This window comes from Prionailurus bengalensis, chromosome C2 (genome assembly GCF_016509475.1).
Source record: "Prionailurus bengalensis isolate Pbe53 chromosome C2, Fcat_Pben_1.1_paternal_pri, whole genome shotgun sequence".
NCBI lineage: Eukaryota > Metazoa > Chordata > Mammalia > Carnivora > Felidae > Prionailurus > Prionailurus bengalensis.
In genome coordinates, this window is record NC_057350.1 from 125,698,777 (window position 1) to 125,722,295 (window position 23,519).

The 23,519-nt window shown below is 52.7% G+C and overlaps 1 protein-coding gene across 1 annotated transcript in view; it reads right to left on the reverse strand.

Moving 5' to 3' along the window:
• ESYT3 (extended synaptotagmin 3) overlaps positions 1-23,519 on the reverse strand; it is a 49,442-nt gene that overhangs the window by 12,087 nt on the left and 13,836 nt on the right. The window contains exons 2-17 of the mRNA XM_043595306.1: positions 18,580-18,621; positions 16,249-16,383; positions 13,006-13,082; positions 11,431-11,497; positions 10,707-10,796; positions 10,127-10,182; positions 8,861-8,981; positions 6,385-6,555; positions 5,623-5,705; positions 3,768-3,816; positions 3,410-3,499; positions 2,860-2,922; positions 2,698-2,760; positions 2,073-2,141; positions 988-1,074; positions 138-287 (exon numbers count right to left, since the gene is read on the reverse strand). Of these exons, the coding sequence (XP_043451241.1) occupies positions 138-287; positions 988-1,074; positions 2,073-2,141; positions 2,698-2,760; positions 2,860-2,922; positions 3,410-3,499; positions 3,768-3,816; positions 5,623-5,705; positions 6,385-6,555; positions 8,861-8,981; positions 10,127-10,182; positions 10,707-10,796; positions 11,431-11,497; positions 13,006-13,082; positions 16,249-16,383; positions 18,580-18,621 (1,413 nt within the window). The remainder of the gene's footprint in view (positions 1-137; positions 288-987; positions 1,075-2,072; positions 2,142-2,697; positions 2,761-2,859; positions 2,923-3,409; positions 3,500-3,767; positions 3,817-5,622; positions 5,706-6,384; positions 6,556-8,860; positions 8,982-10,126; positions 10,183-10,706; positions 10,797-11,430; positions 11,498-13,005; positions 13,083-16,248; positions 16,384-18,579; positions 18,622-23,519) is intronic.

The window sequence follows — 23,519 nt, forward strand, 5'->3', positions numbered from 1 at the left end:
AGTTGACGAAAAACAGCAATCTATCTCCTAGCTTCTTCTCGGCACAGAGCAGGTACTTAGTGCTGGGATAGCCCACCTTGTTCCACGGCCAGAGCTCCACCCCTCACCTACCCTGGGGCACAAGAAGGGATGTTTACCCGAAGCACTAGCCTCATGGAGATGAGGCTGTCCAGGCCTGAGTGGTCCAGCTGAAAGCGCTGCTCCAGGGTGAGGTCTGTATAGGGTAGAATCTGGCACAGGGGGAACTCCAGCACTCCCAGAGCGCACTCCTGGTCATCATCAAGCACCTGGGCAGTGGGCCAGTCACAAAACAGGCTAACCCAGCCTCAGACCCACCACCGCCTTTCCCAAGTCTCAGTTCGCCTAAGTAAGCACTGTGCTTCTATTGGCCCCTGGCCCTGTTCTGAAAACCTGGGACTGGGACCAGGCCTGGTCCCTGTTTGCAGTCAGGGTAGAGGCAGTTATGATCTGTATGAGGCAGGGGCCAAATGCCCATGGCCACAGGGGCTTTAAGGGCTGAAGAGCTGAGCTGCTCCATGATGAGACATCTGGACAAGGCTGAGGGCCCCCAAAATTTGTTGGGTCATGAAATCTTGGACGAGTCATTGTTTGAGTCTCTATTTGCTCACGTGTAAAATAAAGAAGGTATCTCTTTTCCACAGATTGTTTGGAAGATTAAGTTATTTTTTTAAAGAAGTACATCATCATTGACATCCAGGGAGGATTCCAACACAGGCCCCTCTGGGTGCTATGTAAAACCGGAAAGACTTGCAGGAAGAGAGCCAAGGGACGTGAGGGTTCGCCCTTCCACAGCCCTCTTGGCCCACCCACCAGCCCGTGAGGATGCGGAGCCTCCCACATCCTCTCCCACACACACAGGCTGACTTCACCACTGGGAGCACCTGCCTGAGGTGCACTTCAAGCTCCCCACCCCTCCTGCCGTAGACACCTCTTAGCCTTGTTCCAAGACCCGAACTTGACACAAACCTTCAGATGCAGCTCCTCGGCTGCCACGTCGTACACAAAGAAGGAGAACACCTGGCTCCACACGGGGTCCTTGGTGTGGGGACAAGTCTGGGGATGGAAGAGAGAAAGATCACTGAAGGGTCAGGATGGGCAGAGCAGGGTGCAGGCACCCTCTGCTCACATCTGGCCACTCACCAGCACTGCCTGGGTGTCAGACCCACTCACACGGCTTGTGGGAGACTTTAGGGTGGGGCATACAGGTTCAAAGGCAAGGAGAGCTTTCCCAGGAAGGTTGGGGGTTTAATTTACTTACTTAAATTCAAGTTACTTAACATACAGTCTAGTATTGGTTTCAGGAGTAGTGATTCATCACTCACGTATGACACCAGTGCTCATGCCAACAAGTGCCCTCCTTAATGCCCATAGCCCATTTAGCCCATCCCCCCCCCACACACACAACCCCTCCAGCAGCCCTCGGTTTGTTCTCTGTATTTAAGAGTGTCTTAGGGTTTATGTCCCTCTCTGTATTTTATTTTTCCTTCCCTTCCCCTATGTTCATCTGTTTTGTTTCTTAAATTTCACATATGAGCGAAATCATATGATATTTATCTTTCTCTGACCTTTTTCACTTAGCATAGTGTACTCCAGCTCCATCCATGTTGTTGCAAATGGCAATAATTCATTCTTTTTGATCTCCAATATTCCAGTGTGTGTGTGCATATATGTATATGTACATGTACATGTATATATACATAGATAGATCTTCTTTATCCATTCATCAGGCAATGGAGATGTGGGCTCTTTCCCTAAACTGGAAGTTGTGTGGGGCTGAAAGCATAGCAGCACTAGAGCTCACTTCCAGGGGAGGGGCCAACAGGACTTCCACGGCTTTCTAGCATGTGCCCTTGGGTCAGTCACTCCATCTCTGACCCTCAGGTTCTTGAACTGTGCAACTATTTTGTGAGGTTGTTTTGAAGACACCGGGCCTAGAACGTGTCCTGACACCTACGAACACTGTTCTGTTCTCTAATCCCCTGCCCTTTTGCTTCTCTCCTGTAAGGGGTGGGGCCCTCACTGTCCCATGGCTACACACCGAACTGTCTCACCTTGCTCGTTTGTGTCTTCTTGCCTACAGAGAGCTTGACATAGGAAGAAGGGTCTCTGCTCACTTTATTCTGTGGGGAACAGATGGACAACAATGAAAGTGGTACCAATGGTCTGAGACACCACCCCAACCAGCCTCACCTCCCAACCCCCAGGAGCATCAGTGGGACCTGGGGCCAGCCAATTGCTTCCCTCTGACAGAAGGCTACCCTGGTGCCCCCAGGTCCCTGGGCTGCCATCACTGTGAGCTCTAGGAAAGGAAGGGCTAACCCCAGGGGAGGCTCCAAGGTAAAGACAGGAGGCCCAGAGCTGGGCCTGGTTGAGCACACGCTCTTGTTCCCTCGAGCTATGGAGGCAGACAAGTTCTGGCTCTTCCTTTACCTTGTGACCTAGGTACTTAACGTTTCGAGTGCTACTTGTAAAATGGCAACAAAACAAGACACACTCATCATGGGACTCGGGCATAACAAACATGGGGGGTGGGTTGCAAAGCCCAGCGCCTGGCACACAGCAGACGTGGTGAATGGCGCTTTTGTCATCCCTAGGCTGTGTGTGCACAGACGGTCACCCATAAGACAGGGCTGTGGTTACTCTGAGGAAAAGGCGCCATGACTGGCTTTCACTTACCTTAGTAAACCTAGGGAGTTTTTTGGCTCGATATTCGCCATTCAGGTAGTCAAAGGGGTTTCTCTGCAGCACAAGAATAGGATAAATGAATGACCCATGGACATTTGCAAGAGACAGGCACAAGGCAAAGGTGTATGTGACACTGGGCATGGCACCACTCACCGGCAGGTTGCAGGCACTCTCCAAGAAAACCACGAGGATGGCAGTCGAAAAGCCACTATGGTCCTACAAGGACACACAGACTCTCACTCACTGGGTGCTGAAGCATTAGGAGACACAGACTGGTTTTGGAGAAGCCTATTCACGGCAGAAGGAAGCTAGCTAGCCAGACCTTGAACTCCAGACAAGCCCTACGATTGCCCACAACCTAGCTTTTTGTTGAGACTGAATCTACAACTGCAGCATGTCAGATTCAAGTCGGACACAGGGGTGGACTTCCTCAGGAACTGGGCTGACCAGCACTGACAGAGCTTTTAAGGATCCCATCTTCCCCGAAGATGGCTGAGCTGCTCGAGACTGCTGAGAGATCAGGACCTGCCCGGTGTGGAGCTGAGGCCGAGGGACAGGTTCTGCCGAAGGTGGGGCTGGCTGGATGATTCTGTGAGCAAGATCTGGGGGCTCCATCTCGCCCCCTTCCACAAAGCTCACACAGGGACCGGCCGCCAGCCTCCGCACACCTTTCTGGTAGGGAACGCTGACACCCCAGCCTCACCTGGGTCAGAGCTTCCGGGCTGGCGATCAGTGAAAGCCACTCCAGCCGCAGGTGCAGCCGCCCGCTGGTTGTGTCGTTCAGGACAAACCACTGCAGGAGGAGGGGGAGGAGGGTGAAGAGGGAGGACGGCTCCAGGAAAGGGCCACTGAGATGCTACCGACCTTCTTCAAGCAGTTCAATTCTGGGACCTGGTGGAGCCCTAATAGGGGCTTTAGGGCAAAGATGGCCCAGCCGGGCGGTGTGGGCTCTGGGCTCGAGGGAATGGGAGAGGTGGTTATAGAAGGTCAGAGCACTATACTTTGAGATGGAAACAAGAATGTCCAGGGGAGTGGGGGGAGGGTTGCAGGCTCCACTCTACCTCATCCACCACTCTGTTCGTCATGACATCCCCAAGGCAGATCTGCAGGCTGGAACACACAGGGAGTCGGCTTAGCTCCAAGCAGGCAGGAAGCAGCATATCTGAGGGCGGCCCTCAAGACAGGGGACCTTAGGGGTGCCTGGGTGGCTCAGTTGGTTGAGCGTCCAACTCTTGATTTTGGCTCAGGTCATGATCTCACGGTTTGGTTTGTGAGCTCGAGCCCCACGTCAGGCACAGCAGACAGCATGGAGCCTGCTTGGGATTTTCTCTCTCCCTCTCTCTGCACCACCCCCCCCTTCTCTTGCTCTCTCTCAAAATACGTAATGTAAAAAAATGGTTTATAATCTTTGAGGAAAAAAAAGACAGGATCTTATTCATCTCAACGCACCAGTGGTAGAGCGCTTGCCGCTCAAGCAAATGAAGGCCAGTCAGCAGGTGGCTCCAATCCCCAGAGGAGAACATGAGCAGAGGCTGCTGGGCACACTGGCTCTGGATTCCCCAGTGACGGTACTATGGGCATTTTGAACAGGATGATTCTTCTTTGTGAAAAACTGCCCATGCGTTGCATGGGTTTAGCTTCCCGGTCCTGTGTCCTCTAAACACCCGAGGCACCACCTCCCACAGTCATCATTAACGACCCCCAGAGCCCATCCATTTCCAACACTGCCCCAGGTGCCCTCCAGGGGATAACTCTGGTTGGCATGTGTGTGACAGGAAGTGACGGAGACCTAACCTGACTGCAGCGCAAACACAAGACCCTGATAGCCAGAGGAGAAGGGGGGTGGAGATTAAGTCTGGGTGACTGTTAGAAATGTGCTTGAGCTCAGCACACGCTGGAAATCAGTAACATGCTGCATGAACTACAAGCCACACTTCTCATCGGCAACAACACAAAAACTGCAGCTTTTTCCATTAAGAAGAGAAGGAAAAGAACATCTGGTGGGGAGCTGTTTCTTAGGGTGGCAGATGGCACCCCTCCCACTTTGTTTTGTTGCTTTTAAAATTACATGCTCGTGGAAACCAGCTAAACAATACAGGAGCAAGAAAGATTTGGGTGAAACTCTCTTTTCTGCCTCCTCATCCCAGGCCCCCTGAGGAGAGCGGTGTGAACAGTCTGCTGTGTGTCTCCTGTGCCCTTCTCTGTGCTCACACAAACATACTCCGGGGTCCTCCCTGGAGACATGAAACCACACAGGCCACACCCGGCTCCCGCCCCTTCCCCCCTCCCCACCTCTCCAACCAAGTCTTCCAGCTCAACACAGACAGACCCTGCTCATCGTTTTTAAAAGCTGCAGAATATTCTGTAGTTTGGCAATGGCAAATCTATTCAAACACTCGACCAATATCCTCTGAGGCTGGACATTTGTGTTTCCAGCCACCACAGTTCTGCTCATTGCAGAGCACCCCACGTATAATGCTCTGACTTTATGGGAGATTCCTGGAAGTGGGGCTGCTGGGCCAAAAGACATGTAAGTCTGAAGTTTTGATGGCCAGCCCCAGCCCCACCATCTCAGTCTCCCCACAGCGAGAGGCCAGGACTCCTTGGCACTGGGAACCTGACCATCCACGCCAGCCCCGCCCCTGCACCTGCTCTGAACAGAGTCTAGCTACCGCACCAGGACTGCAGGATGCAGAGACCATGGGACACAAACCTTGGGGCCCTCTGCATCCCCGTAGCCCAGCTCAGGGCTGGGCACTCAGGAGACACCTAGGAAGGAGGTTAGTAGCAGGAACGTGGAATGACAGAGCAGGCTGCCTAATGCAGTCTGTGTCAGGTGACTGTGCTGGAGGCGAGGGTGCTGTGGCCTGAGGCCTGGCCCAGTGCCCCTGCGCCCAGCTCAGCCCTCCTCCTCACCTGCCCAGGAAGTCGTCCCTGTCGGGATCCTCGTCATACAGGTCCACCTCCAGGTCCTGCCCAGGGACTTCGTACACTATAAACTGGAACAAAAGACAGGATACTTGATCTGCAGGCTGCAACAGCTGATGAAGCCGACCTCAAGCATGACCCAGGGAGAGCCCAAGTCCAGCCCCACCACCTGCCAGCTCAGAGCCCTGGGCAGTTTCCTGCCTTCAACGCCTCTGGAGAACCCCACCTGTAAGAAGGGAGTGATGTCCTCCCCTGCGGGATGGGGAGGACGGGGGTCAGTGCTCAGGGGACAACGGCTGCTGTGTGTTCTGCATGGGGCTCGCAGCTTCTGGAGCACTTCATAGGCTGTGGGTGCTACCTTCAGGTAGTAGGCATTGTGGGTGAATTTAAGAACTTTAAGCTCCTGGTGTGAGGCTCTGGCAGCAGGGGAGGCTGGGAGGATTGGGGCAGAACGGACTCAGGTTCTCTCTTTTACTTTGATTTGAAAAATTCCAACAAATCTGACCGTGATGGGGAAGGGAGGTGGGAATTCATTTACGAGCTGTTCCTCCAGCAGGGCCACGGCAGCCCACCTCTGAAGCCTGATGGATGTGGGAAGGAGGAGTGGTGCAGGCCACCCTGCATGTCCCCAAGGCCACTCCTCCGGCCCGGTGTTGGCCACATGGGTGTGTGAGGCCCTCCCTTGTTTGTACCCAGCATGACCCAATGTGGAGCTCGGAGGGCATCAAAAGTAGCCGAGAAGACCCTCACCTCAAATACCTCATTCCAGGTGGGGTTCAGGTTCTTGTAGATGGTCCTGCTCCGGAAATGCTGTAGGCCAATGCTCACCTTGGCGTAGGGGTCTGACTTGCCTCGGATCCCCAGGAAGTTGTCCTTCTGAGCCAGCTTCTCTGCTTCCAGCAAGTGGACTCTGATCACTCCCTGGAAAATGCCCCAGCCCAGGGCTCACAGCTGCTTTCTGGGCTGTGCCCACCCCCAAGGCCCACAACATCAGGGCCAAAGCCATCAGACATCATCCCAGCCCTGTCTCAGTGTCTCTGTGGTCTAGATGGGAGACAAGCCAGATATGGCAGTTTCCTTGCCAAAGCCACGCAGCAAGTGATGGCAGGGCCCAGGGCTCTGTCCACTCATCACCATGCCCTGCCCCCATTCCTGGCCTTCAACCACGTGAATGGCTCGTTCAGCCGCAGCTATTTCCTCCTGTGCTGACGACCACCATCTGAGGAGGCTGCCTCCTGGATTCCCCCTCTCTAGAGGGGAACAAAGTTCTAGTCATTTCCTCCCGAGGCCCAGGTGTACACACCCCCGTGGGCACTGCGTGCGGCTGGCAGTGTGCTCATAAAGGCCCCACACTCTGGGCTTTGTCCTCAGAATGGAACGCAAGAATTAGGAAGTACACTTCATGGGGCCAGGAGGCCTCCTGCCTAGAACTGTGTTTTTAAGTATCAGTAGATACATGTACGCTTAGGATGAGCACTGAGTACCGTATAGAACTGCTGGGTCACTATATTGTACACCTGAAACTAACAAAACACTGTATGTTACCTGTATTGGAATTAAAATAAAAAAACAGCGACAGATACACAGGCATTTACCCTTTGACCCAGCAATCCCATGTCTAGCCCTAAAAGTATACTGCCAAAACTCAAAAAAGACACATCCAAGGCTATTCGTGACAGCGCTATTTGTAATAGCGAGAGATCAACACAGCCCATTCAATAACCCCCTGCACACACACACCGTGGAGTACTGGGCTGCCGTAAGCAGGAAAGAGTTAGGGCCCTGTCTACCCTGTCACGGAGCGGTGCCCATGACATACAGAGTGATAAAAGCAAGGTGGAGAAAACTAGGTTGCTGCCATCCGTCAAAGAAGGGGAATATAACCATCATCAGATATGCACACACAACCATATCTGCAATATATCTGCAGCTGCTCATTTTAGAAAACCAGCAATGAACAGTGGAAGGATAAACCATTACTTAAGGGGGATGGTGGAGGTCAGGTGCAGGGAAGAAAGGATTGAAACCAGACCCCCTTTTCTTAAATTTTTTTTTTAACATTTATTTATTTCTGAGACAGAGCATGAACGGGGGAGAGGCAGAGAGAGAGGGAGACACAGAATCGGAAGCAGGCTCCAGGCTCTGAGCCATCAGCCCAGAGCCCGACGCAGGGCTCGAACTCCCGGACCGCGAGATCGTGACCTGAGCTGAAGTCGGACGCTTAACCGACTGAGCCACCCAGGCGCCCCAAAACCAGACCCCTTAAGATAGAATCCGTTTTTTATGTTGGACTTTGGAAGCTTGCAAATATTTTACATGACTGTAAAAGGAAGTTACGGTAAAAATTCAGCCCTAAAAATAGAAAATGGAATGAAACAAATCAATGTAAATGTTCAAGGCCAGTTGTCGCAAACACGCAGAAAGAAATATTCCAAGTGAGTTTAAATGGTAGCAACTTTCCAGGACCTCTGGAGGGGGATATCCCCTGAGGACAGATTGTTTTCAGTAACAGAGGCATAGGTGATGGGGTTGTTTGTTATTCTAAGATGGCCAAACTCAGCCTGGGGAGGCTGAGAGGATGTATGTGCTGCCGCCCTGCTCGCCCCGGGCCTCACCCCAGTGCAGCCAGAGCAAGCCGATGCCTCTTACCTGGTGCTGGTGGAGAAATGGGCACGCACCCCTCTCCCGAGCCCCGACTCGCAGGCCTGAAGGGCACCTTCTATAGGGAGGCCATGTGGCTCTCCTCAGGGGCCTCCCAAGCAAGGCCCAGGATGTGGGGGGCAGGGGCAGTGGGACTGAGCACACAGGAAGGCCCACGTCCTGGCTCAACTGAATGTTCTTCCTGTACCCCAAGGATTCTTTCCACCACCAAATAATGGAGTCGGGGGGAGTCTCGTGTCCCTGAAGGGAGGATGGGAATCTCCTAGAGTTTCCTGGGGGCAGGGGTGACTGCCCATAGCCCCCAACCCAGGCTGCACAAGTGGGGGGTGGTGAGGGGGGACCAGCATCCAGGAAGGAATGCTACCTGGGTTCCGCTCCTCCCTAGATGGGTGGCTTTGGGCAAGTCAGTCAGTCTTCCAACGCTCGGTCCTCACCCGATCAAACGAAGATGCCGTGCTCTCACCGGGCAGAGACCAGGCTTACCAACTGAGAATGCATTCCCTCCTCCAGCCTGAGGGTCCCTCAGCCCTGGGCCCAGTGCTCTGTGGCCAGTGCAGGTACTCACGCAGGGCAGAGGAAAGAGCAGGTTGGTCACATCCAGCCCCTTCTTCACAGGCACAGTCACGCGGTTGGGCAGTACCAGGTGGGCGGCGATGAGGTCCTCCAGCAGGCTGTCTGACACCTCGCTGGGGACAGTGGGCATGACCAGCTGTAAAGGCCGCCCACCCCTCCACCCATCATCCCCAGAGCTCAAACCAGGAGCAGAGCGTGGTGGGGTGGGCCCTTAACAACAGGGAACATCCCTGTCCCCAGCCTGCCTGGCTGGTGGGGGTGGGGGAAGATGCGGGGTTTACATTTTGACAGCCCCTGACCACCACCCTCTCAATCCCGCTCTGTTCTCTGAGGCATCCCAGCATGGTAGCTAAGGGATGGCCTGGAACCTGTGTGCAAATCTCAGCTCTACTACCCATGAGCTGTGTGACCTTGGGTAAATCGATCACCTCTCTGGACCTGTTTCCTCATCTCAGAGAACAGCACCTGGCGCACAGTAAGTGCTAGCTAAGTGTTTGCTCCCGTAGCTCTTCTACTGGCTGACATCCCATCAGAGTTCTCTGCTCACTGCCTGACTCCCTCTCCCCAGCAGAGGAGCAGGGACAGTGCCTGGAACAGGCCTGGCACGCAGAGCGGGTGCTGAGGAAATATCTGTTGAATGAAACAATGCGCCACTGGATTCTCTGCATCCCGGGGGCCGGGAGCAATGGGATTGTCCCCAGGGAGTGAGCCAGTGGTCCTCCCCACAGGCCAGGGAGCTGCCTGAGCCCGGGGAGCCTGCTGGTGCTTGCCCTGGCCAGTCCAAACGTCCCTGACGCCTGGGGACACGTGTCCAAGTGGGCCTGGAGGCCTCCCCTGCTCCTCCCAGGGGGCCTGAGGCTCTGAGTGTGGCCCTGCCACGCCAGTCCCAGGAAGGGACGTAGAAGAACCGGGCTCCCCTTTCACTGAGGAAGAGCCCAGAGAAGACACACAGTTGCTGAACAACAGAGCCAGAGAGCCTGTGCTCTCTCATTAGCCCACACAGCCTCCCCCAGGACATCTCCTGTGGCCAGTGTGTGCCCGTGCGTTTGAGCGCACGTGTGTGCGTGCGTGTGTGTGCGTGTGTGTGTGTTTTCTAGGTGCAGTGCCTGTCCACATAGGCCAAGCTTGGTGCCACCCTGCTCCTCACACAGGAACCAGGAGGGAGGGCACAGCTGAGGTGCAGCTCCAGTCACCGGATGCCCGTCTCTGGAGGGCCTCACTCTTGGGATCTGCCTGGCAGCTCTTGCAGTGCACTCACTTGATTCCTGGAGCGTCCAGCAGGTTGGTCAGGCCTGTCCAGTTGATCTGCAGGTGCTGCAGGGGCAGAGGGAGGCTGTTAGGCTGGGAGAAGCCAGAAGCCCAGGGCTGGGTCCCTCTGCCAAGCGCCTCACACCTGCCAGCCCGGGGAACCCAGCCTGCTGGTGGTGGTGGGACCTCTGCAGGGGCGTCAGGCAGGTGAGGGCACCTCTCAGTCTTGCTTAGGCCTCGGCTTGGGTGGCTGGGGCCGCGAGGCCCGCTGCTCTCCTGCCAGGACCACACGGGAGAGCAGGGCACATGGCCACAGGCCGGCCTGGACTGAGAGGTCTGGGTTACACCGTCTCCACCTCGGTCCCCCTGTGTGACCTCGGCAAGCCACTCTCCCGAATGTTTCCTGGTCTCAGGGACAGCAGAGCTGAGCACCTCAGGCTGCCTTAGATGACATGAGACGAGCAGTTGGAGCAGCCAGTCTCGCCGGCCTTCGGCAGTTCCATTCTGGGACTCAGACCGGCTCCTGGGGCCCAGCAGGCAAGTGCTTTCTCACAGGGAACCGCAGGCCCGCGTCTTTCCCTGGGACTTACTGGCTTCTGAAGGAAGAACACGGTCACGGCTCCCACAAAGGGCTTGTCCACCAGGAGGGGCTCCAGGATGATCCGCAGCGTGCCCTGCAACTGGGTGGGCACAGGGGGCCGGTGTGGGACCTCAGCCCCCCTCCCCCCTGCACCTGCTGCGCTCTGCCGAGGCCACCCCCAAACGTCAGGGCCACCTGCTGTTCCAGTAGGGACCACACTTGGGAAACAGAAACCTGCACACAGCTGCCACACCTCTGCTGGCTACCAGGGGCCCCGAGCTAGCCACCACTGCCTTCCACAGGTGCGGAGGGCAATTTACTTTACCTCTTGCCCACGTTTCAGGCCAGTCCAGCCAGCGGGGACCCAGCTCCCGTATTACTCCTCTACCACAAGAGATCTCCACCTCCTCCTCCAACCGCCTCATTTCTAAGCACTGGTTCTGCATCACTCCATGAACAGAACCTTTCCCTTCCCTGGGCAGCTGATGTCGCCCTGGGGGGACTGGACAGAGGCAGGTGTGGGGCCATGGGGCCGAGAAGCAGGTTAATAAGGCCTAGTCACCTCTTCACGGCCAGGCGACCTCAGGCCTGGAGTCCCTTGATCATCGTCAGGCTGTATTTGGTGTCTGCACCTTTTCTGCAGCCTGCTCCAGCATGAGCCCACTTCCCCCTGCCCAGCCTCCCACCCCAGGGGCAGGAATGGGGAGTGGGCAGTCCCACCAGGCCCCATGTACCTGGATCCCGTTCACGCCAGCCTGTATCTTCTGAAGCTCTGCACTGATCTCACAGTCCCCGATGTAGCTGAAAGTGGGGAGGGACGAAGGGCAGGTACACCACTCAGAGAGATCAGGAAGCTTGCCCAGCACCACACAGCCCAAGTCCAGGCGGCCAGCCACCAAGCCTGAGCCCTGTGTCACCTGGATATGGCCTCCCTAAAAGCCTTAGCCTTTCTCAGCTCTGCAAAAATACCGACGTGAGCCCAGACCCTGGGAGGCAGCTGCACGGGTCCTTTCACGCGGGTGCCTCATGAATATCCCTACCTCCGCCCACAAGGTCGGTGACTGTGGTCACCACTTTGCCCCGTGACACCCCGAAGATGTGAAGGGGGGGCTCTCGATGAACATACTACCCAGTCCTCCTCTACTGCTGTGTGCCTGCTCCGTCCCTGTTCAGGTCTCTTCCCCAAGGACACAGGGAACCTGAGTCTAGCTGGCAGCACTTACCAAGTAATGGGCACAGGGAGCCCAGATGGGCGCCTTGGAGGGTAAGGATCATAGGACTCTGTCAAAGGGTCCTCTAAGGGGATAGAGAGCGGGGAGGCTTTAAATATCTGCAGGACAGGCAGAGAAGCTGGGTATCACAGAAATGCTGAGTACCCTCTGAAGAGCAGGGGTTGGGCGGGGGGGGGGAACCTGTCTGAGCTGACTGAGAAGCTAACTGAGTGGCAGATGACCCTGATGTGCCTCAACTATTCACGCAAGGATCCTGTGGCAGAGCTTTGGAGCCAAGAGTGACCAACAGCCAACATCATCCCAACACACTTGAGACCAGCCCTCAAATGGGGATGGGTGTTCCCAGAGTTGACTCTTGTCTTCCCAATATGCTCTCGGTACCAGCCTCTGGGCTAAGGACAGGAAATGAGGCACTGGAGAGGAATGGCAACAATCTGGAACTTTAGGAGTTGATCCTTGGTCCTTTAAAGCACAGTTCGGATCTCACCACCTCCAGGAAGACTTCCTGGATTGAATGTCCCTTCTCTCAGACTCATGCCTGCTACAAACATCATTCCAAAGAGGCTCCTTTGCCCAACCCGCTGAAGTAGTCACTCATGTGTCTTTGCATCCTTGTTTTCCTGAGGTGCCACGACTCCAGTTCTCCCACAGATTTCTCACAGCCTGTGCTCAGAACTCCCTGGGCTTTACCACAAGTCCCCATATCTTCTTGCCATACTTGCTCCCTCTTTCTACATCCTCTTTAAGGTAGCTGGTCTGACCCTCCAGGTGACTAGCCCTGACTTCCAAGAAAGTTCTGCTGTCTGGGCCTTGGCACCCGGAGCATGCTTGGTGCCTAGTCTTATGGGAGGAGCTGGGCTTGGGCTGAGGGTCAAACAGCTGTGGCCTCCCTGGGACCATCCATTACTCCTGATAGTCTGCCCTGCTCCAGCCCAAGGTGGTGTGGGTATGTCTGCTGTGAGGCGCTTTCACACCCCAAATTCGAGTGTAACTATGCTACTCTGTCCTCAAACTGACTGTTCTCACACAGGGTTCCCCTGTGCCCTACACCAGGCCCACAAAGGCAAGAGGGCTTACCATATCTGCAGGTCCAGGACCACCTGCCTTCGGTTGCGCTTGTTAGTGTGTGCCTTGACGCCGTTGACCCTGGGGCACTGGAAGAGAGGCCAGAGGGCTAGGTCAGCAGGGATCTGGCAGCAAGGGATGGCTGCTGGCCCCTCGCCCAGCACTGGGCTTTGTCCCCAACAACCAAGGTGGCCTCTGCATTCCCGGGATGAGGCACAAACAGAAATTCATGCTGCTGCCTCTGTCTGTCCTGGGCACTGTGATACTTCCCTCCCTAGAACGCACACCCTTTCTTCTCTCTCTTAGCGCAGGTATTTACGGAGTACCTGCTCTGTGCCAGGCACTGGACAGGGGAGAAGGCCAGGAGCAAGACGGGCTGAGCCTGCCCTCATGGGTTGGAAGCCCAGCAGAGGAGACAGTGGCTGGGGAGGGTGTGATGAGATTCAGCCCCTTGCTGTCACATGGGGATCTGGAGATTTCAGGAGCAACCTCCCCTGGTGTGGGCAGAAGTTAGTGAAGGCTTCCTGGAGGAGGAGGCATTTAAACAGTTCTGGCCTATGAGTAGGAGTTGGCCACCGAAGGGCAAAGGAAAAGGGCAGGATCCCTGGCTGTGGGATCTGACCCTAGAAATTAAAGTGCCCTGCCCTTGACCCACCCTCCATGACCCAGGGTCACAGTCCCCCAGCCTCTGGGGCTGAGGGCTGAGCTGCTAAGTAATGCCTCCTACCCCGGGTCTCTTCGCCTTCTGTTAGGAAGCTAATGGGCACTGGAATGGGGGTCTGGTTATTATTTATGAAGAATAAAAAGTAAGTATCATTTGAATTTGAGTTATAGTCATGCTGAAGTAGTGAGGGTTGAAGTTCACTAATGTTTGCAATCTAGTTTGAAATGCATTTTAAAAAAAGATGATGAGGTGGGGCACTGGGGTGGCTCAGTCGGTTAAGCATCTGACTTTGGCTCAGGTCATGATCCCGTGCTTTGTGGGTTCGAGCCCCGCGTCGGGCTCTGCGCTGACAGCTCAGAGCCCGGAGCCTGCTTCGGATTCTGTGTCTCCCTCTCCCTCTCTGCCCCTCCCCCACTTGCACTCTGTCTCTTTCACTCTCTCTCAAAAATAAATAAATGTTAAAAAAAAGTTTTTTAAAGATGATGAGGAAAAATAGATGCATGGATATGTGCTAAAGCAAATACAGCAACAGGTTAGCAGTTGTTTGATCCAGATGGCTCATGGCATAATACTCTCATGTCTTCTGTATGCTGGAGATTTTTCACAATGAAATGTTGGAGAAAAAAATTCGGTCAACCACCCTAGAGGATATTCCATTATCTTTCTGTTCTCCCCTTAGAAAGTGCCATTTACAAATGCACTGTCACACGAAAAGCCTATCCAAGAGTATGGAACCAAAAATGCAGGGGAAAAAGTATTAATAGGGACATCTCGAGTGGTTTAATTAAAATTATTATGTAGTCTTTCCAGTTTGTGATATGTGTGGTAGGTCAGCTTGTTTAAATATATAGTTTGCTGTGGTTTATTTTGCCATTCTTTCTTTTATTTAATATGTATTTTTGTCCTGATTTTATATTTTTGTTTTTTGTTTTTTTTGAGAGAGCGAGAGCGCGCATGTGAGCAGCAGAGGGAGAGAGTGAATCTTAAGCAGGCTCCACGCCCATCATGGAGCTGGACACAGGGCTCCATCTCACGCTCCTGAGATTGTGACCCGAGCTGAAATCAAAAGTTGGACGCTTAACCGACTGAGCCACCTGGCGCCCCATGTTCTTTTTCTTTCCTGTAGAAGCTTCAGGCCGCGTCCACCCTGGCCTCCAGGGCCTTCATATTAAAGACCCAGAAAAGCCAGTGGAAGACTGGGGAGCAGGGCGGGGCACTGTAACGGACTTCCCACAGCCTGGAGCCTCTAGGCCTGCTTCTGTTGTGACAAGGGACGACTTCCCAGCAGCATCACATCCCACAGGCATCGGGCTCTGCCGTAAACACAGCAGTCTGCCGGCTCCTTAGCTCTGAGCCTGCTGAATCCTTCAAATGCCAACTCAGACATCACCCACTCCCGGCAGCCTTCCCTGACTACCCCATTCCCCTCCACTCCTAAATTCATGCATTCCTCTACCATTGTGCATACTCGGCCCTGTTGAGGTCCACCAGTTTATACGTCCGCCTCACACAGGACAGTGACCTTTCTGAAGGCAGGCGCATAGCCACACCCATTTCTGTCTATGGTGTCTCACTCACAGCCATGTTCCATAAAGTCTACATGAACGAACCAGGGAATGGACAAATGAACCAACAGATACTGGGACAAGCCAGTCCTGGCTGAGTCCGAGTGGCATAAACCAGAATCTCCAGGGCTCAGGCGGCTAGTGGGGCAGAGTTGGGACACGCCCTGGGGCAGGCAGACGGCTCTCCGCAGGCTGGCCTGCACTCTGGCACCTGCCTGCCCCACAGCAGACCACATGCTGGGGCCTCTGATTTCCCCACTGATGGACATCACAGCAGTTCTCTGCCTGGAGGATGCTTTTTTTTTTTTTTTTAAGTCAACTCTACACCCAACATGGACCTCAAACCCATGACCCCAAGATCAAGAGTCATGTGCTCCATCAACGGAGCCAGCCCGCCAGGGGCTCCTGGGGATGAATTTTCAAACAGCAAAAATAAGACTCACAGCAGTGGGGCACTTTAGGGCAGCAGGAACGGGGCACGAGGGTGGACTAGGAAGCTGTCAAGAATAAGGACCTGATGTTGGGTATGTCAGATGCAAACCTCACCTCCTGGGTCACCTATTATCTTCACAGAACTAGGGTTGGGCTTGTGACGCTGCTTGCGAGAACCAATCATTTGGTAGAGAACTATCCACTGTGTTGAGGCACTACGTCTCTCTGTGAAGGTGTGCTCTCCCAAGCTGATGCCTTAGCAAGCATGACTTGTACATCTTTGTATCTGGCCGACTGCCACTGCCTGGCATGTTTCCAAAATTTGGCTGAAGAAAGGTGGACTTATTTCCCATCTTTCCTTTTTGTTCTCTCCGACCCAGGCTTCCTTAGACCCTGCAGAGACGGTGGGGCCGGGACTCAGGGGTGAGGGGTCTATACCAAGGCTGAGAGGCTGAGAAGGGCAGGTGGCGGCCAGGCCCCCAGCAAGGTCCCCTGGGATGTTCCCAGTCAGGAGCGAGTGACATGGGGCAGGGTCTGGGACAGAGAAAAGGCTGCAGAGCAGATATAGGCTGCCCCTCCTGAGACATCACCCACCTTTTGTCCAAAGTAGAGCTTGGTGAAGGTGAAGGTCTTCAGGTGGATGCTCTTCTCCCGGATCTTGGGCTCAAGTTTCTCCCGGAACTTGTTCTCCATGATCATACTCAGGTAGGGCCAGATCTGAGAGATGATCTGTGACCACAGAAAGAGGCTCTTAGGGGTCAGGTCTGTTTCCCCCACCCAAGACCCAGGGCTACCCAGAACAACCTGGCCCCGGTGGAGGGGGGGGTTCCCATGGCCCTTACACTGCAGCACCCACAGGCCTGTCTGCTCACCCATCCACGCAACTGTCCATCTATCCATCAAACATGGCATAACTACAACAGTTGTTCTCACTCTGGCCCAGGCAGTGGGACCCCAAGACTTGGTGCTGTTTTGCAGAACACCACGAAATGGTCACTCAACTTAGTATTATGAAACTTTTGGTTCACTGCTAAAATGTAAGCTATCAGAATCAACATTGTGGTGTAACCAGGAAGGAGCAGGTGCCAGAGGCTTAAGGAAAAAGAATCACAGAAGAGAAAGTTAAATTGCTTCCTGTGGATTTAATTTTTTGTAACAATCAAAAAAAGGCTGCCTTGGGCTGATCTCTGCAGAATGACTCATGGCGTGGGTCTGGGAAGTAAGCATGGGACAGGGGAGAGGGAGGGCAGCAGAGAGCGGTCATAGTTTAAAGATGCAGTTCCCGTTCCCCAGACCCAGCATCGGAGGAGCCCGAGGCTGAGAGGTTTCAGGGCACCACTGCCTCCATCTCTCTCAGGGGCCCCGTTAGGGCTGGTCCCGTCTTCCTGCCTTGCTGCTTTGTTGTCTACTGAGTGCATCCTGAGCATGAAGCTCCATGGGACACACTGGGTGCCCCAGTGTGTGGTTTGTCTACACAGTTGTCTCCCCACCCGTGCCCTGAACTGAGGGTGGGAGCCTCATCCCACAGTCATATGTCCCCAACACCTTGTGTGGGACTCTGCGTGTCAGTGTAAGAAAGAAAGATGTAACACACGAGGGCACCCATGAACTAGGGGACACAGGCAGGAGGGACTCCCCTTTGTGGGCACAGAACAAGGTCTGTCCCAGGGGCCCTGGGCCCAGCATTAATCCACAGAAATCTGGTCACTCCTCTGAAAGCAGCAACCTACTTCGTCCAACTTCTACCCATAGGCTGGGAGCAGTGTTCTTTTTTCCTTTTTTTTTTAAATGTTTATTTATTTTTGAAAGAGAGAGAGAGCGTGTGAGCAAGCAGGGGAGGGGCAGAGAGAGAGAGGGAGACACAGACTCTGAGGCAGGCTCCAGGCTCTGAGCTGTCAGTACAGAACCCAACGCAGGGCTCGAACCCACAAACCATGAGATCATGACCTGAGCCAAAGTCGGACACTTAGCTGACTGAGCCACCCAGGCACCCCTGCTGGAAACGGTTTTTGATTCACATGGCATTGACATCTTTGGTAACACAGAACCATCAACTTTGGCTCAAAAACCATCAGGAAGTCTTTTCTTAGACCTAACTTAAGTCGTTCCTGCTATGGCTGTTCTAACCAGAACAGAGGCAAGGTTCATATTAGAAAAAGTCCTGAGTCAGAATCCTTGAGTGGGTGGGAGGATCCACAAGCTGTCACATTTAGGGGACAGATGTGGGCTGTCCAGATAGGGGCCAGACTCTGTTTCCTCATCTGTAAGAAAGGGCTAGACCCAGAGTTGGAGCCCGGGGGCCCCCCTGAGGCATCTGGGAGCAGAGACTGCTGGGAGTTCCCTGAATGATCTAACAGTAGTCACACCAGTGATGACAGTGTTCATGACATTCCAGGCACTGTGGGGCACTCATTACCTCATTAACCCTCACAGCCTCACAAGGCAGGGACCGTAATTATTCCTGTTGCACAGATAGGGGGAACCAGCTCTGAGAGGTGAGGCGGCCTGCCCAGGGTTGCAGTCAGTGCTGACAGATCTGGGCTGGAGACCAGGTGAAGTGTGGCCATGGCCTTCCTCCCTAGGAAGCACTGATCTTGGCCTCATGGGCCACTGGGGGTGCTGCATTTTTCTCTATACTTCTCTGTGTTTTCTAACATTTCAGCTGTGGCCATGCATTAATTTCACACTAAAATAAATTTTGTTTTCTTTTATTTTGTTTTAAATAGAATCATTGGTAATGAGAAGATCCCGGAGGGTGGGAAGGGGAAGAAACTGGCAGAAGGCAGCTGGCAGTTACTGCCAGGAGGCCCCTGTCCCTGTGCATGGCATCGCCGTCGCCCCGCCCCTGGGGTCCCTCAGCCTAGGGCCGCCAGGAGGATGAGGCCTAGAAGAAAGCCAGCCCTGCCGGACCCACCCCGGCCTTACCTTATTGGCCCACTCGACCCGTTCCACATCTGGGAAGTGGATCTAGGGAACAGAAACCCCAAAGGTAAGTTAGACTGAACACCTGCCCATCCCTGAAAACCTAGAAGCGCAGCAGCCGGGCAAGTTCCCGCTCCCACCCCACACACACCTCTGCTCTTCCTCCCTGCCCAGCACCCACTTGGCCAGAGACTCAGCCAGCCCTGCCCCGGAGCGCACCGTCTGGTGCGGCAGGCAACCAGACCGTACCAATGCACGGCCAACACTGACACTACTGGGCTCGGAAGCCCTGCACGCCGGTGTGCGATTCTGTGGAGACTGCTCCTCTCTCCCACACACCCCCCCCCCCCCCAACTGCGCCTGGCAGCCCACAGGCTGGAAGGGCGGGGCTGGAACCCCTTCGCTTGCTTATGCAAATAAGACCTTCCTTCCCGGTGGATACACACAATTCCCACCCGGGCTGGCCCAGGGTACCACCGGACTTCGTTCCTTGCCTTTCCCTCCTCCTTATTCCTTTTAATGCCACAAGTAATCATGGACTCTGGAGAAAAACTAGAAAATACAGCTAAGCAAAAGGAAAAATATTTTATCACAGAATGCCAAGGGACAACCACCGTTAACAGGTTCAGCCTATTGCGGAAACAAGGCTATGTAGTTCCCACAGAAATTGAAGTCACCGTGTGTTTTGGTAGTCTGCTTTTTTCCACCTAGTGTATGTAGGATTGTATTGATTCCTAAGGTAACAACTGCCCATTTGAAAGCCATTTTCATAGGCAACTGGAGAATGGAAGTGCCCCCCCTCGGTTCCCAGGAGCCCCTCCCCAGCAGGCCAGATCTGTGGTCACATAGGGGAGCTTCCTTCAGGTCACAGCCCCTAGCCACTGTGCCTGCCAGGTGAGTCCTGCCACTTCCTTGGGTCAGGGAGGGAGCTTGGGGGGGGGGGAGGGGGGCAGGTGAAGCAACAATCCTACTGGCTAACCTTTGCATCACCTGAGGGTGCTTAAGCCCTTCCTTGCAAGAGTCTCAGTCTCTGCCAGTGTCTGAGCTTCTCATAGACCCCCACCCCAACCCCCAAGGTTCTCAGGGACAAAGGGGTAAGACTGTAGTGGTACCTGGCACAAAATAGGGATCAGTAAATGGTAGCAGTGGCTACCATCACTGTCACCAAGTCCTCTGAGCACAAGGCCAACTCAGGATCAGATTCATGGTGGGCATTGGAACTCGCAAGGTCAGGAAAGGAGATTGTCCATGCAGTTCACACTCCTAGTGCACACCAGGCCCTGGGCTGGATCTGGGGATGCCCTGAAGGCCTAAATGTAGACCCTGGCCTAGACCACTTGCCCAAGAGGAGAGCCATTCCCAAAGGAGTGATAAGCAATTCAGTCCTCTTAAGGAGTTTTTAATAACCTTGAGAAGTCAAAGAAGCCCGGCGCTTCTGAGACTCCTGGAACATTGAGCCATTCTCCCAGCCCCAGTTCCCCCAGCCCTGGGCAGTGATCAAAATTAACTTGGAGAAGCATCTAATAGTCTCAGGTGCTAAAGGAAAATCACTGCCTGGTTCCCAGGGGGAGGGCAGAGGGAGGCTGACTCAGTCCACAGGAACAGAAGGGAATGGTGGGAAAGGAATCTTGAGGGAAGTAGGCAGGAATTAGGGTCAGCCCATCCATTTCAGCTGGGGAGAAGCAGCCTGCTCACCACCCATTCCCTGCTGCTGCCCTGGGTCAGGTCCTAAGCTGGTAGCAGGCAAATGGAGGGTGAGAGCCTTTCATTGCTCCCTATCACACTGCCCACTAAAGCACACTAAAGAAAAAGCTCCTGCACGTGGGGCTGAAACAGACATCCCCACTGCTCTTTGGTTGCTCCACTCATTACTATCTTTGACTTTGTTTCTTCCAGGCAGCCTTTCCTGATCTCTCAAGTCAGAGACAGGTGTCCCTATTATGTGTCTGCTGGTTCTCCTTTGAGACACTTAACACACCTTAATAGACCTGCTTGTCTGCCTGCCTCCTTACTAGACTGGAAGCTCTCGTGGGCCGATTCGGCCGTGTTCCCTACTAGTGCCTGTCCCTGACACATGAATATCTTAATAAATATTTGTGGAATGAATGAATGCATAAATGTATGCGAGGTTCTTGCCCTCAAATAGCTCCTAGGCTGGTAAAGGAAGAAGACAATAAACAGATCATTCCAAGTACAGGATCAATACCAAGGTGTGGGGAGTGGGACCCCCACAAAGGAGAAAAGTGGGTTACAGCTGGGCTTTCACTGGCACCTTTGTCCCTCTGCTGCTCAAGCCTGCTGGCTGGACCCTTCCCTCTCCTCCATCCTGCCCCCTGCACTCCCAACTTACCCCGGGGCACATCTTATGTGCACACCCCTTCCACCGACCCCCTGACTCTCCAGGGGAGGACCCAGAGGAGGTTCTGTACCCCTGGGAACTGGGTTCTGATCTCCTGCACCCTGGAAAAGTGATCCAGCTTGGCAGGTCTAACCCTGGCCACACTTGGGAGCCGGCTGAACGAAGATTCCTGAGCTGCCTCACACCTACTGACTCACAGTGTTTCAGGGTGGGGCCTTGCAATTTATTTTTAACAAGCTCCTGGCAGGATTCTGGAGTTCCATCAGGGTTGGCATCAATGACCAGCCCGCCCCTTCCTTTAGAGGGGCCCATGCTCACCCTGACAATGCAGACAATAGCGGGATGTCTAGGGCCCACACTGTTTTCATGGTCTCTTGGCCAGCTGCACTTGTGTTGAGGCTCCCTGCTAAGAGAGTCCCCTAGAAAGTGAGTCTGAATGCCCTGACAAGAGCAGCAATTCAGTCCAGGAAAGGAAGAGACCATCAAGTCTCTACTCTGCCTTAGGCATCCTGCTGACTCTCCCTCGGCCTAAATCTCAGCACCTATCGTGACTCGCCAGTGAGCGGATTCAAGAGCCAGGCCACCTTCTCTGTGATGGCCCTAGAGTAAGTCCTGGACCAGAGGATGACATCAGAGCGATGGACATTTAGGAAGCAATTACTCAGACCCAATGTTCCCTCAGTTTGATGGAGACAAATTAGTCATATTTCCATTATAGTTGGCCTTTTTTTTCCCCTACTCCAAATTCTCAAAGTTATTGCATGCTTTTATCTATTGGCTTTATATTTTAGCTTTTCCACTTAGGTCTTCAATCTGTCTGAAATTTTTTATAGCGGATGAGATAGCCCTCTACTTTCATTTCTCTCCACACTCTAAGGCAGCAATTTTCTAGTATCACATACCAAAAAAAAAAGTCCATCTTTCCTCCTGACTTGTGAAGTGACTTCCCTCATATGTCAGCTTCTGCTGTGTACTCTGGTGTGTTTCTGAACTTGGCATTGAACTCTGTGGTCTGATTGCCTGTTCCTTGCCAGTCTCACACTGTGATAATCACTCTAGCTTTGCAACATGACCGGGGTTGGGTGATTCCCTCTGTTAGCTTTTCTTTTTCAAACTGATTTAGCTAATAGGAGTTATTTATACTTCCATATGAATTTTGGAATCTTGTCAATCTTCCCTCCAAAAAATCCTCCTGGATTTTGATGGTTATATTCCAGAACTTATAAATTTGTAGGAGAAATGACAGCTTTACAATATTAAGTTTTGTAGCCATGAGCAGAATATTTCCCTTTATGAATCACATTAGGTTGCACTCACATTTGAGATCATAAACCTTTTCCTATAAAAATCCCATATATTTTTGTTAGATTACTTCGTGGGTTTTGCAGTTATTAAAAATGGTATTTCATTTTCTGGGCAACTTTGTTGAAATTTGTTGCTAGTTCTAACTGTTCATGAATTCGCACAGATTATTTATACACATTGATAATTTCCAGTAACAATTTTTTTCTTACCTTCTCTTAGTTTGTCTTTTGGTCACGCCCAGTAGCAGTGATTGCGAACAGCTCTACCTTGTTCCTGGCCTCAAATGGAAGTTTTTCCATGAAGTGTGATTTTTGCTGTAGAGTTTTAGAGGACAGCCCCTATCAGGTTGAGGAAGCTCTTCTCAATAACTTAATTTGCAAGGACTTTCGTTATAAATGGGTATCGAACTATATTCAACACAATAGATATTGAGACAATCATGTAATTTTTTCCTCTTTGTCCATTAATGTGGTGAACTTAACTGATGTTTCTTTATAAAACAAAACCATCTCTAGTACTCAGGAAATGCCCCATTTGAAGTGATACATTTAGGTAGCCTGATATCTCATTTAGGTTTTATACACTTAGGATTCAAAGTGATACCTACAATTTTCGTTCTTGTGCAATTCACACCTAGTTTTGGTACAAAGATCTTACAATAAATTATAAAACTAGTGGGACAGCTTTTCCATATCTTCCTATTTTCTGAAACAACCTGTAAATAATAGGAATTATCTCATTTAAAAGAAAAAACAACAACAACAAAAAAAACGGGTGCCTGGGTGGCTCAGTCGGTTAAGCGTCCAATTTCAGCTCAGGTCATGTTCTCCTGGTCTGTGAGTTTGAGCCCCGCGTCAGGCTCTGTGCTGACAGCTCAGCCTGCTTCAGATTCTGTGTCTCCTTCTCTGTCTTCTCCTCCCCCGCTCATGCTCTGTCTCTCTCTCTCTCAAAAATAAACATTAAAAACAAAAAAAGGAATTATCTGGTCAATGAAGTTTAATGCATCTTAGCTATAAAGCCATCTTGGCCTGAGGCTTTTTGGGGTAGGAAGTTACCATTCCTCTTTTTAGTGGTTAATGGTGTATTCAAGGTCTACTTCTCTCTTATTGTGGCAATTTCGGCATTTATATTTTTCTAGAAATATAGTTTATATAGGCTTTCAAAGGTATTGATATATATTTGCTTATAATATTTTATTATTTTTAAAATGTTTATTTATTTTTGAAAGAGAGGAGTGCGAGTGGAGGAAGTGCAGAGACAGAGAGCGGGGACAAAGGAT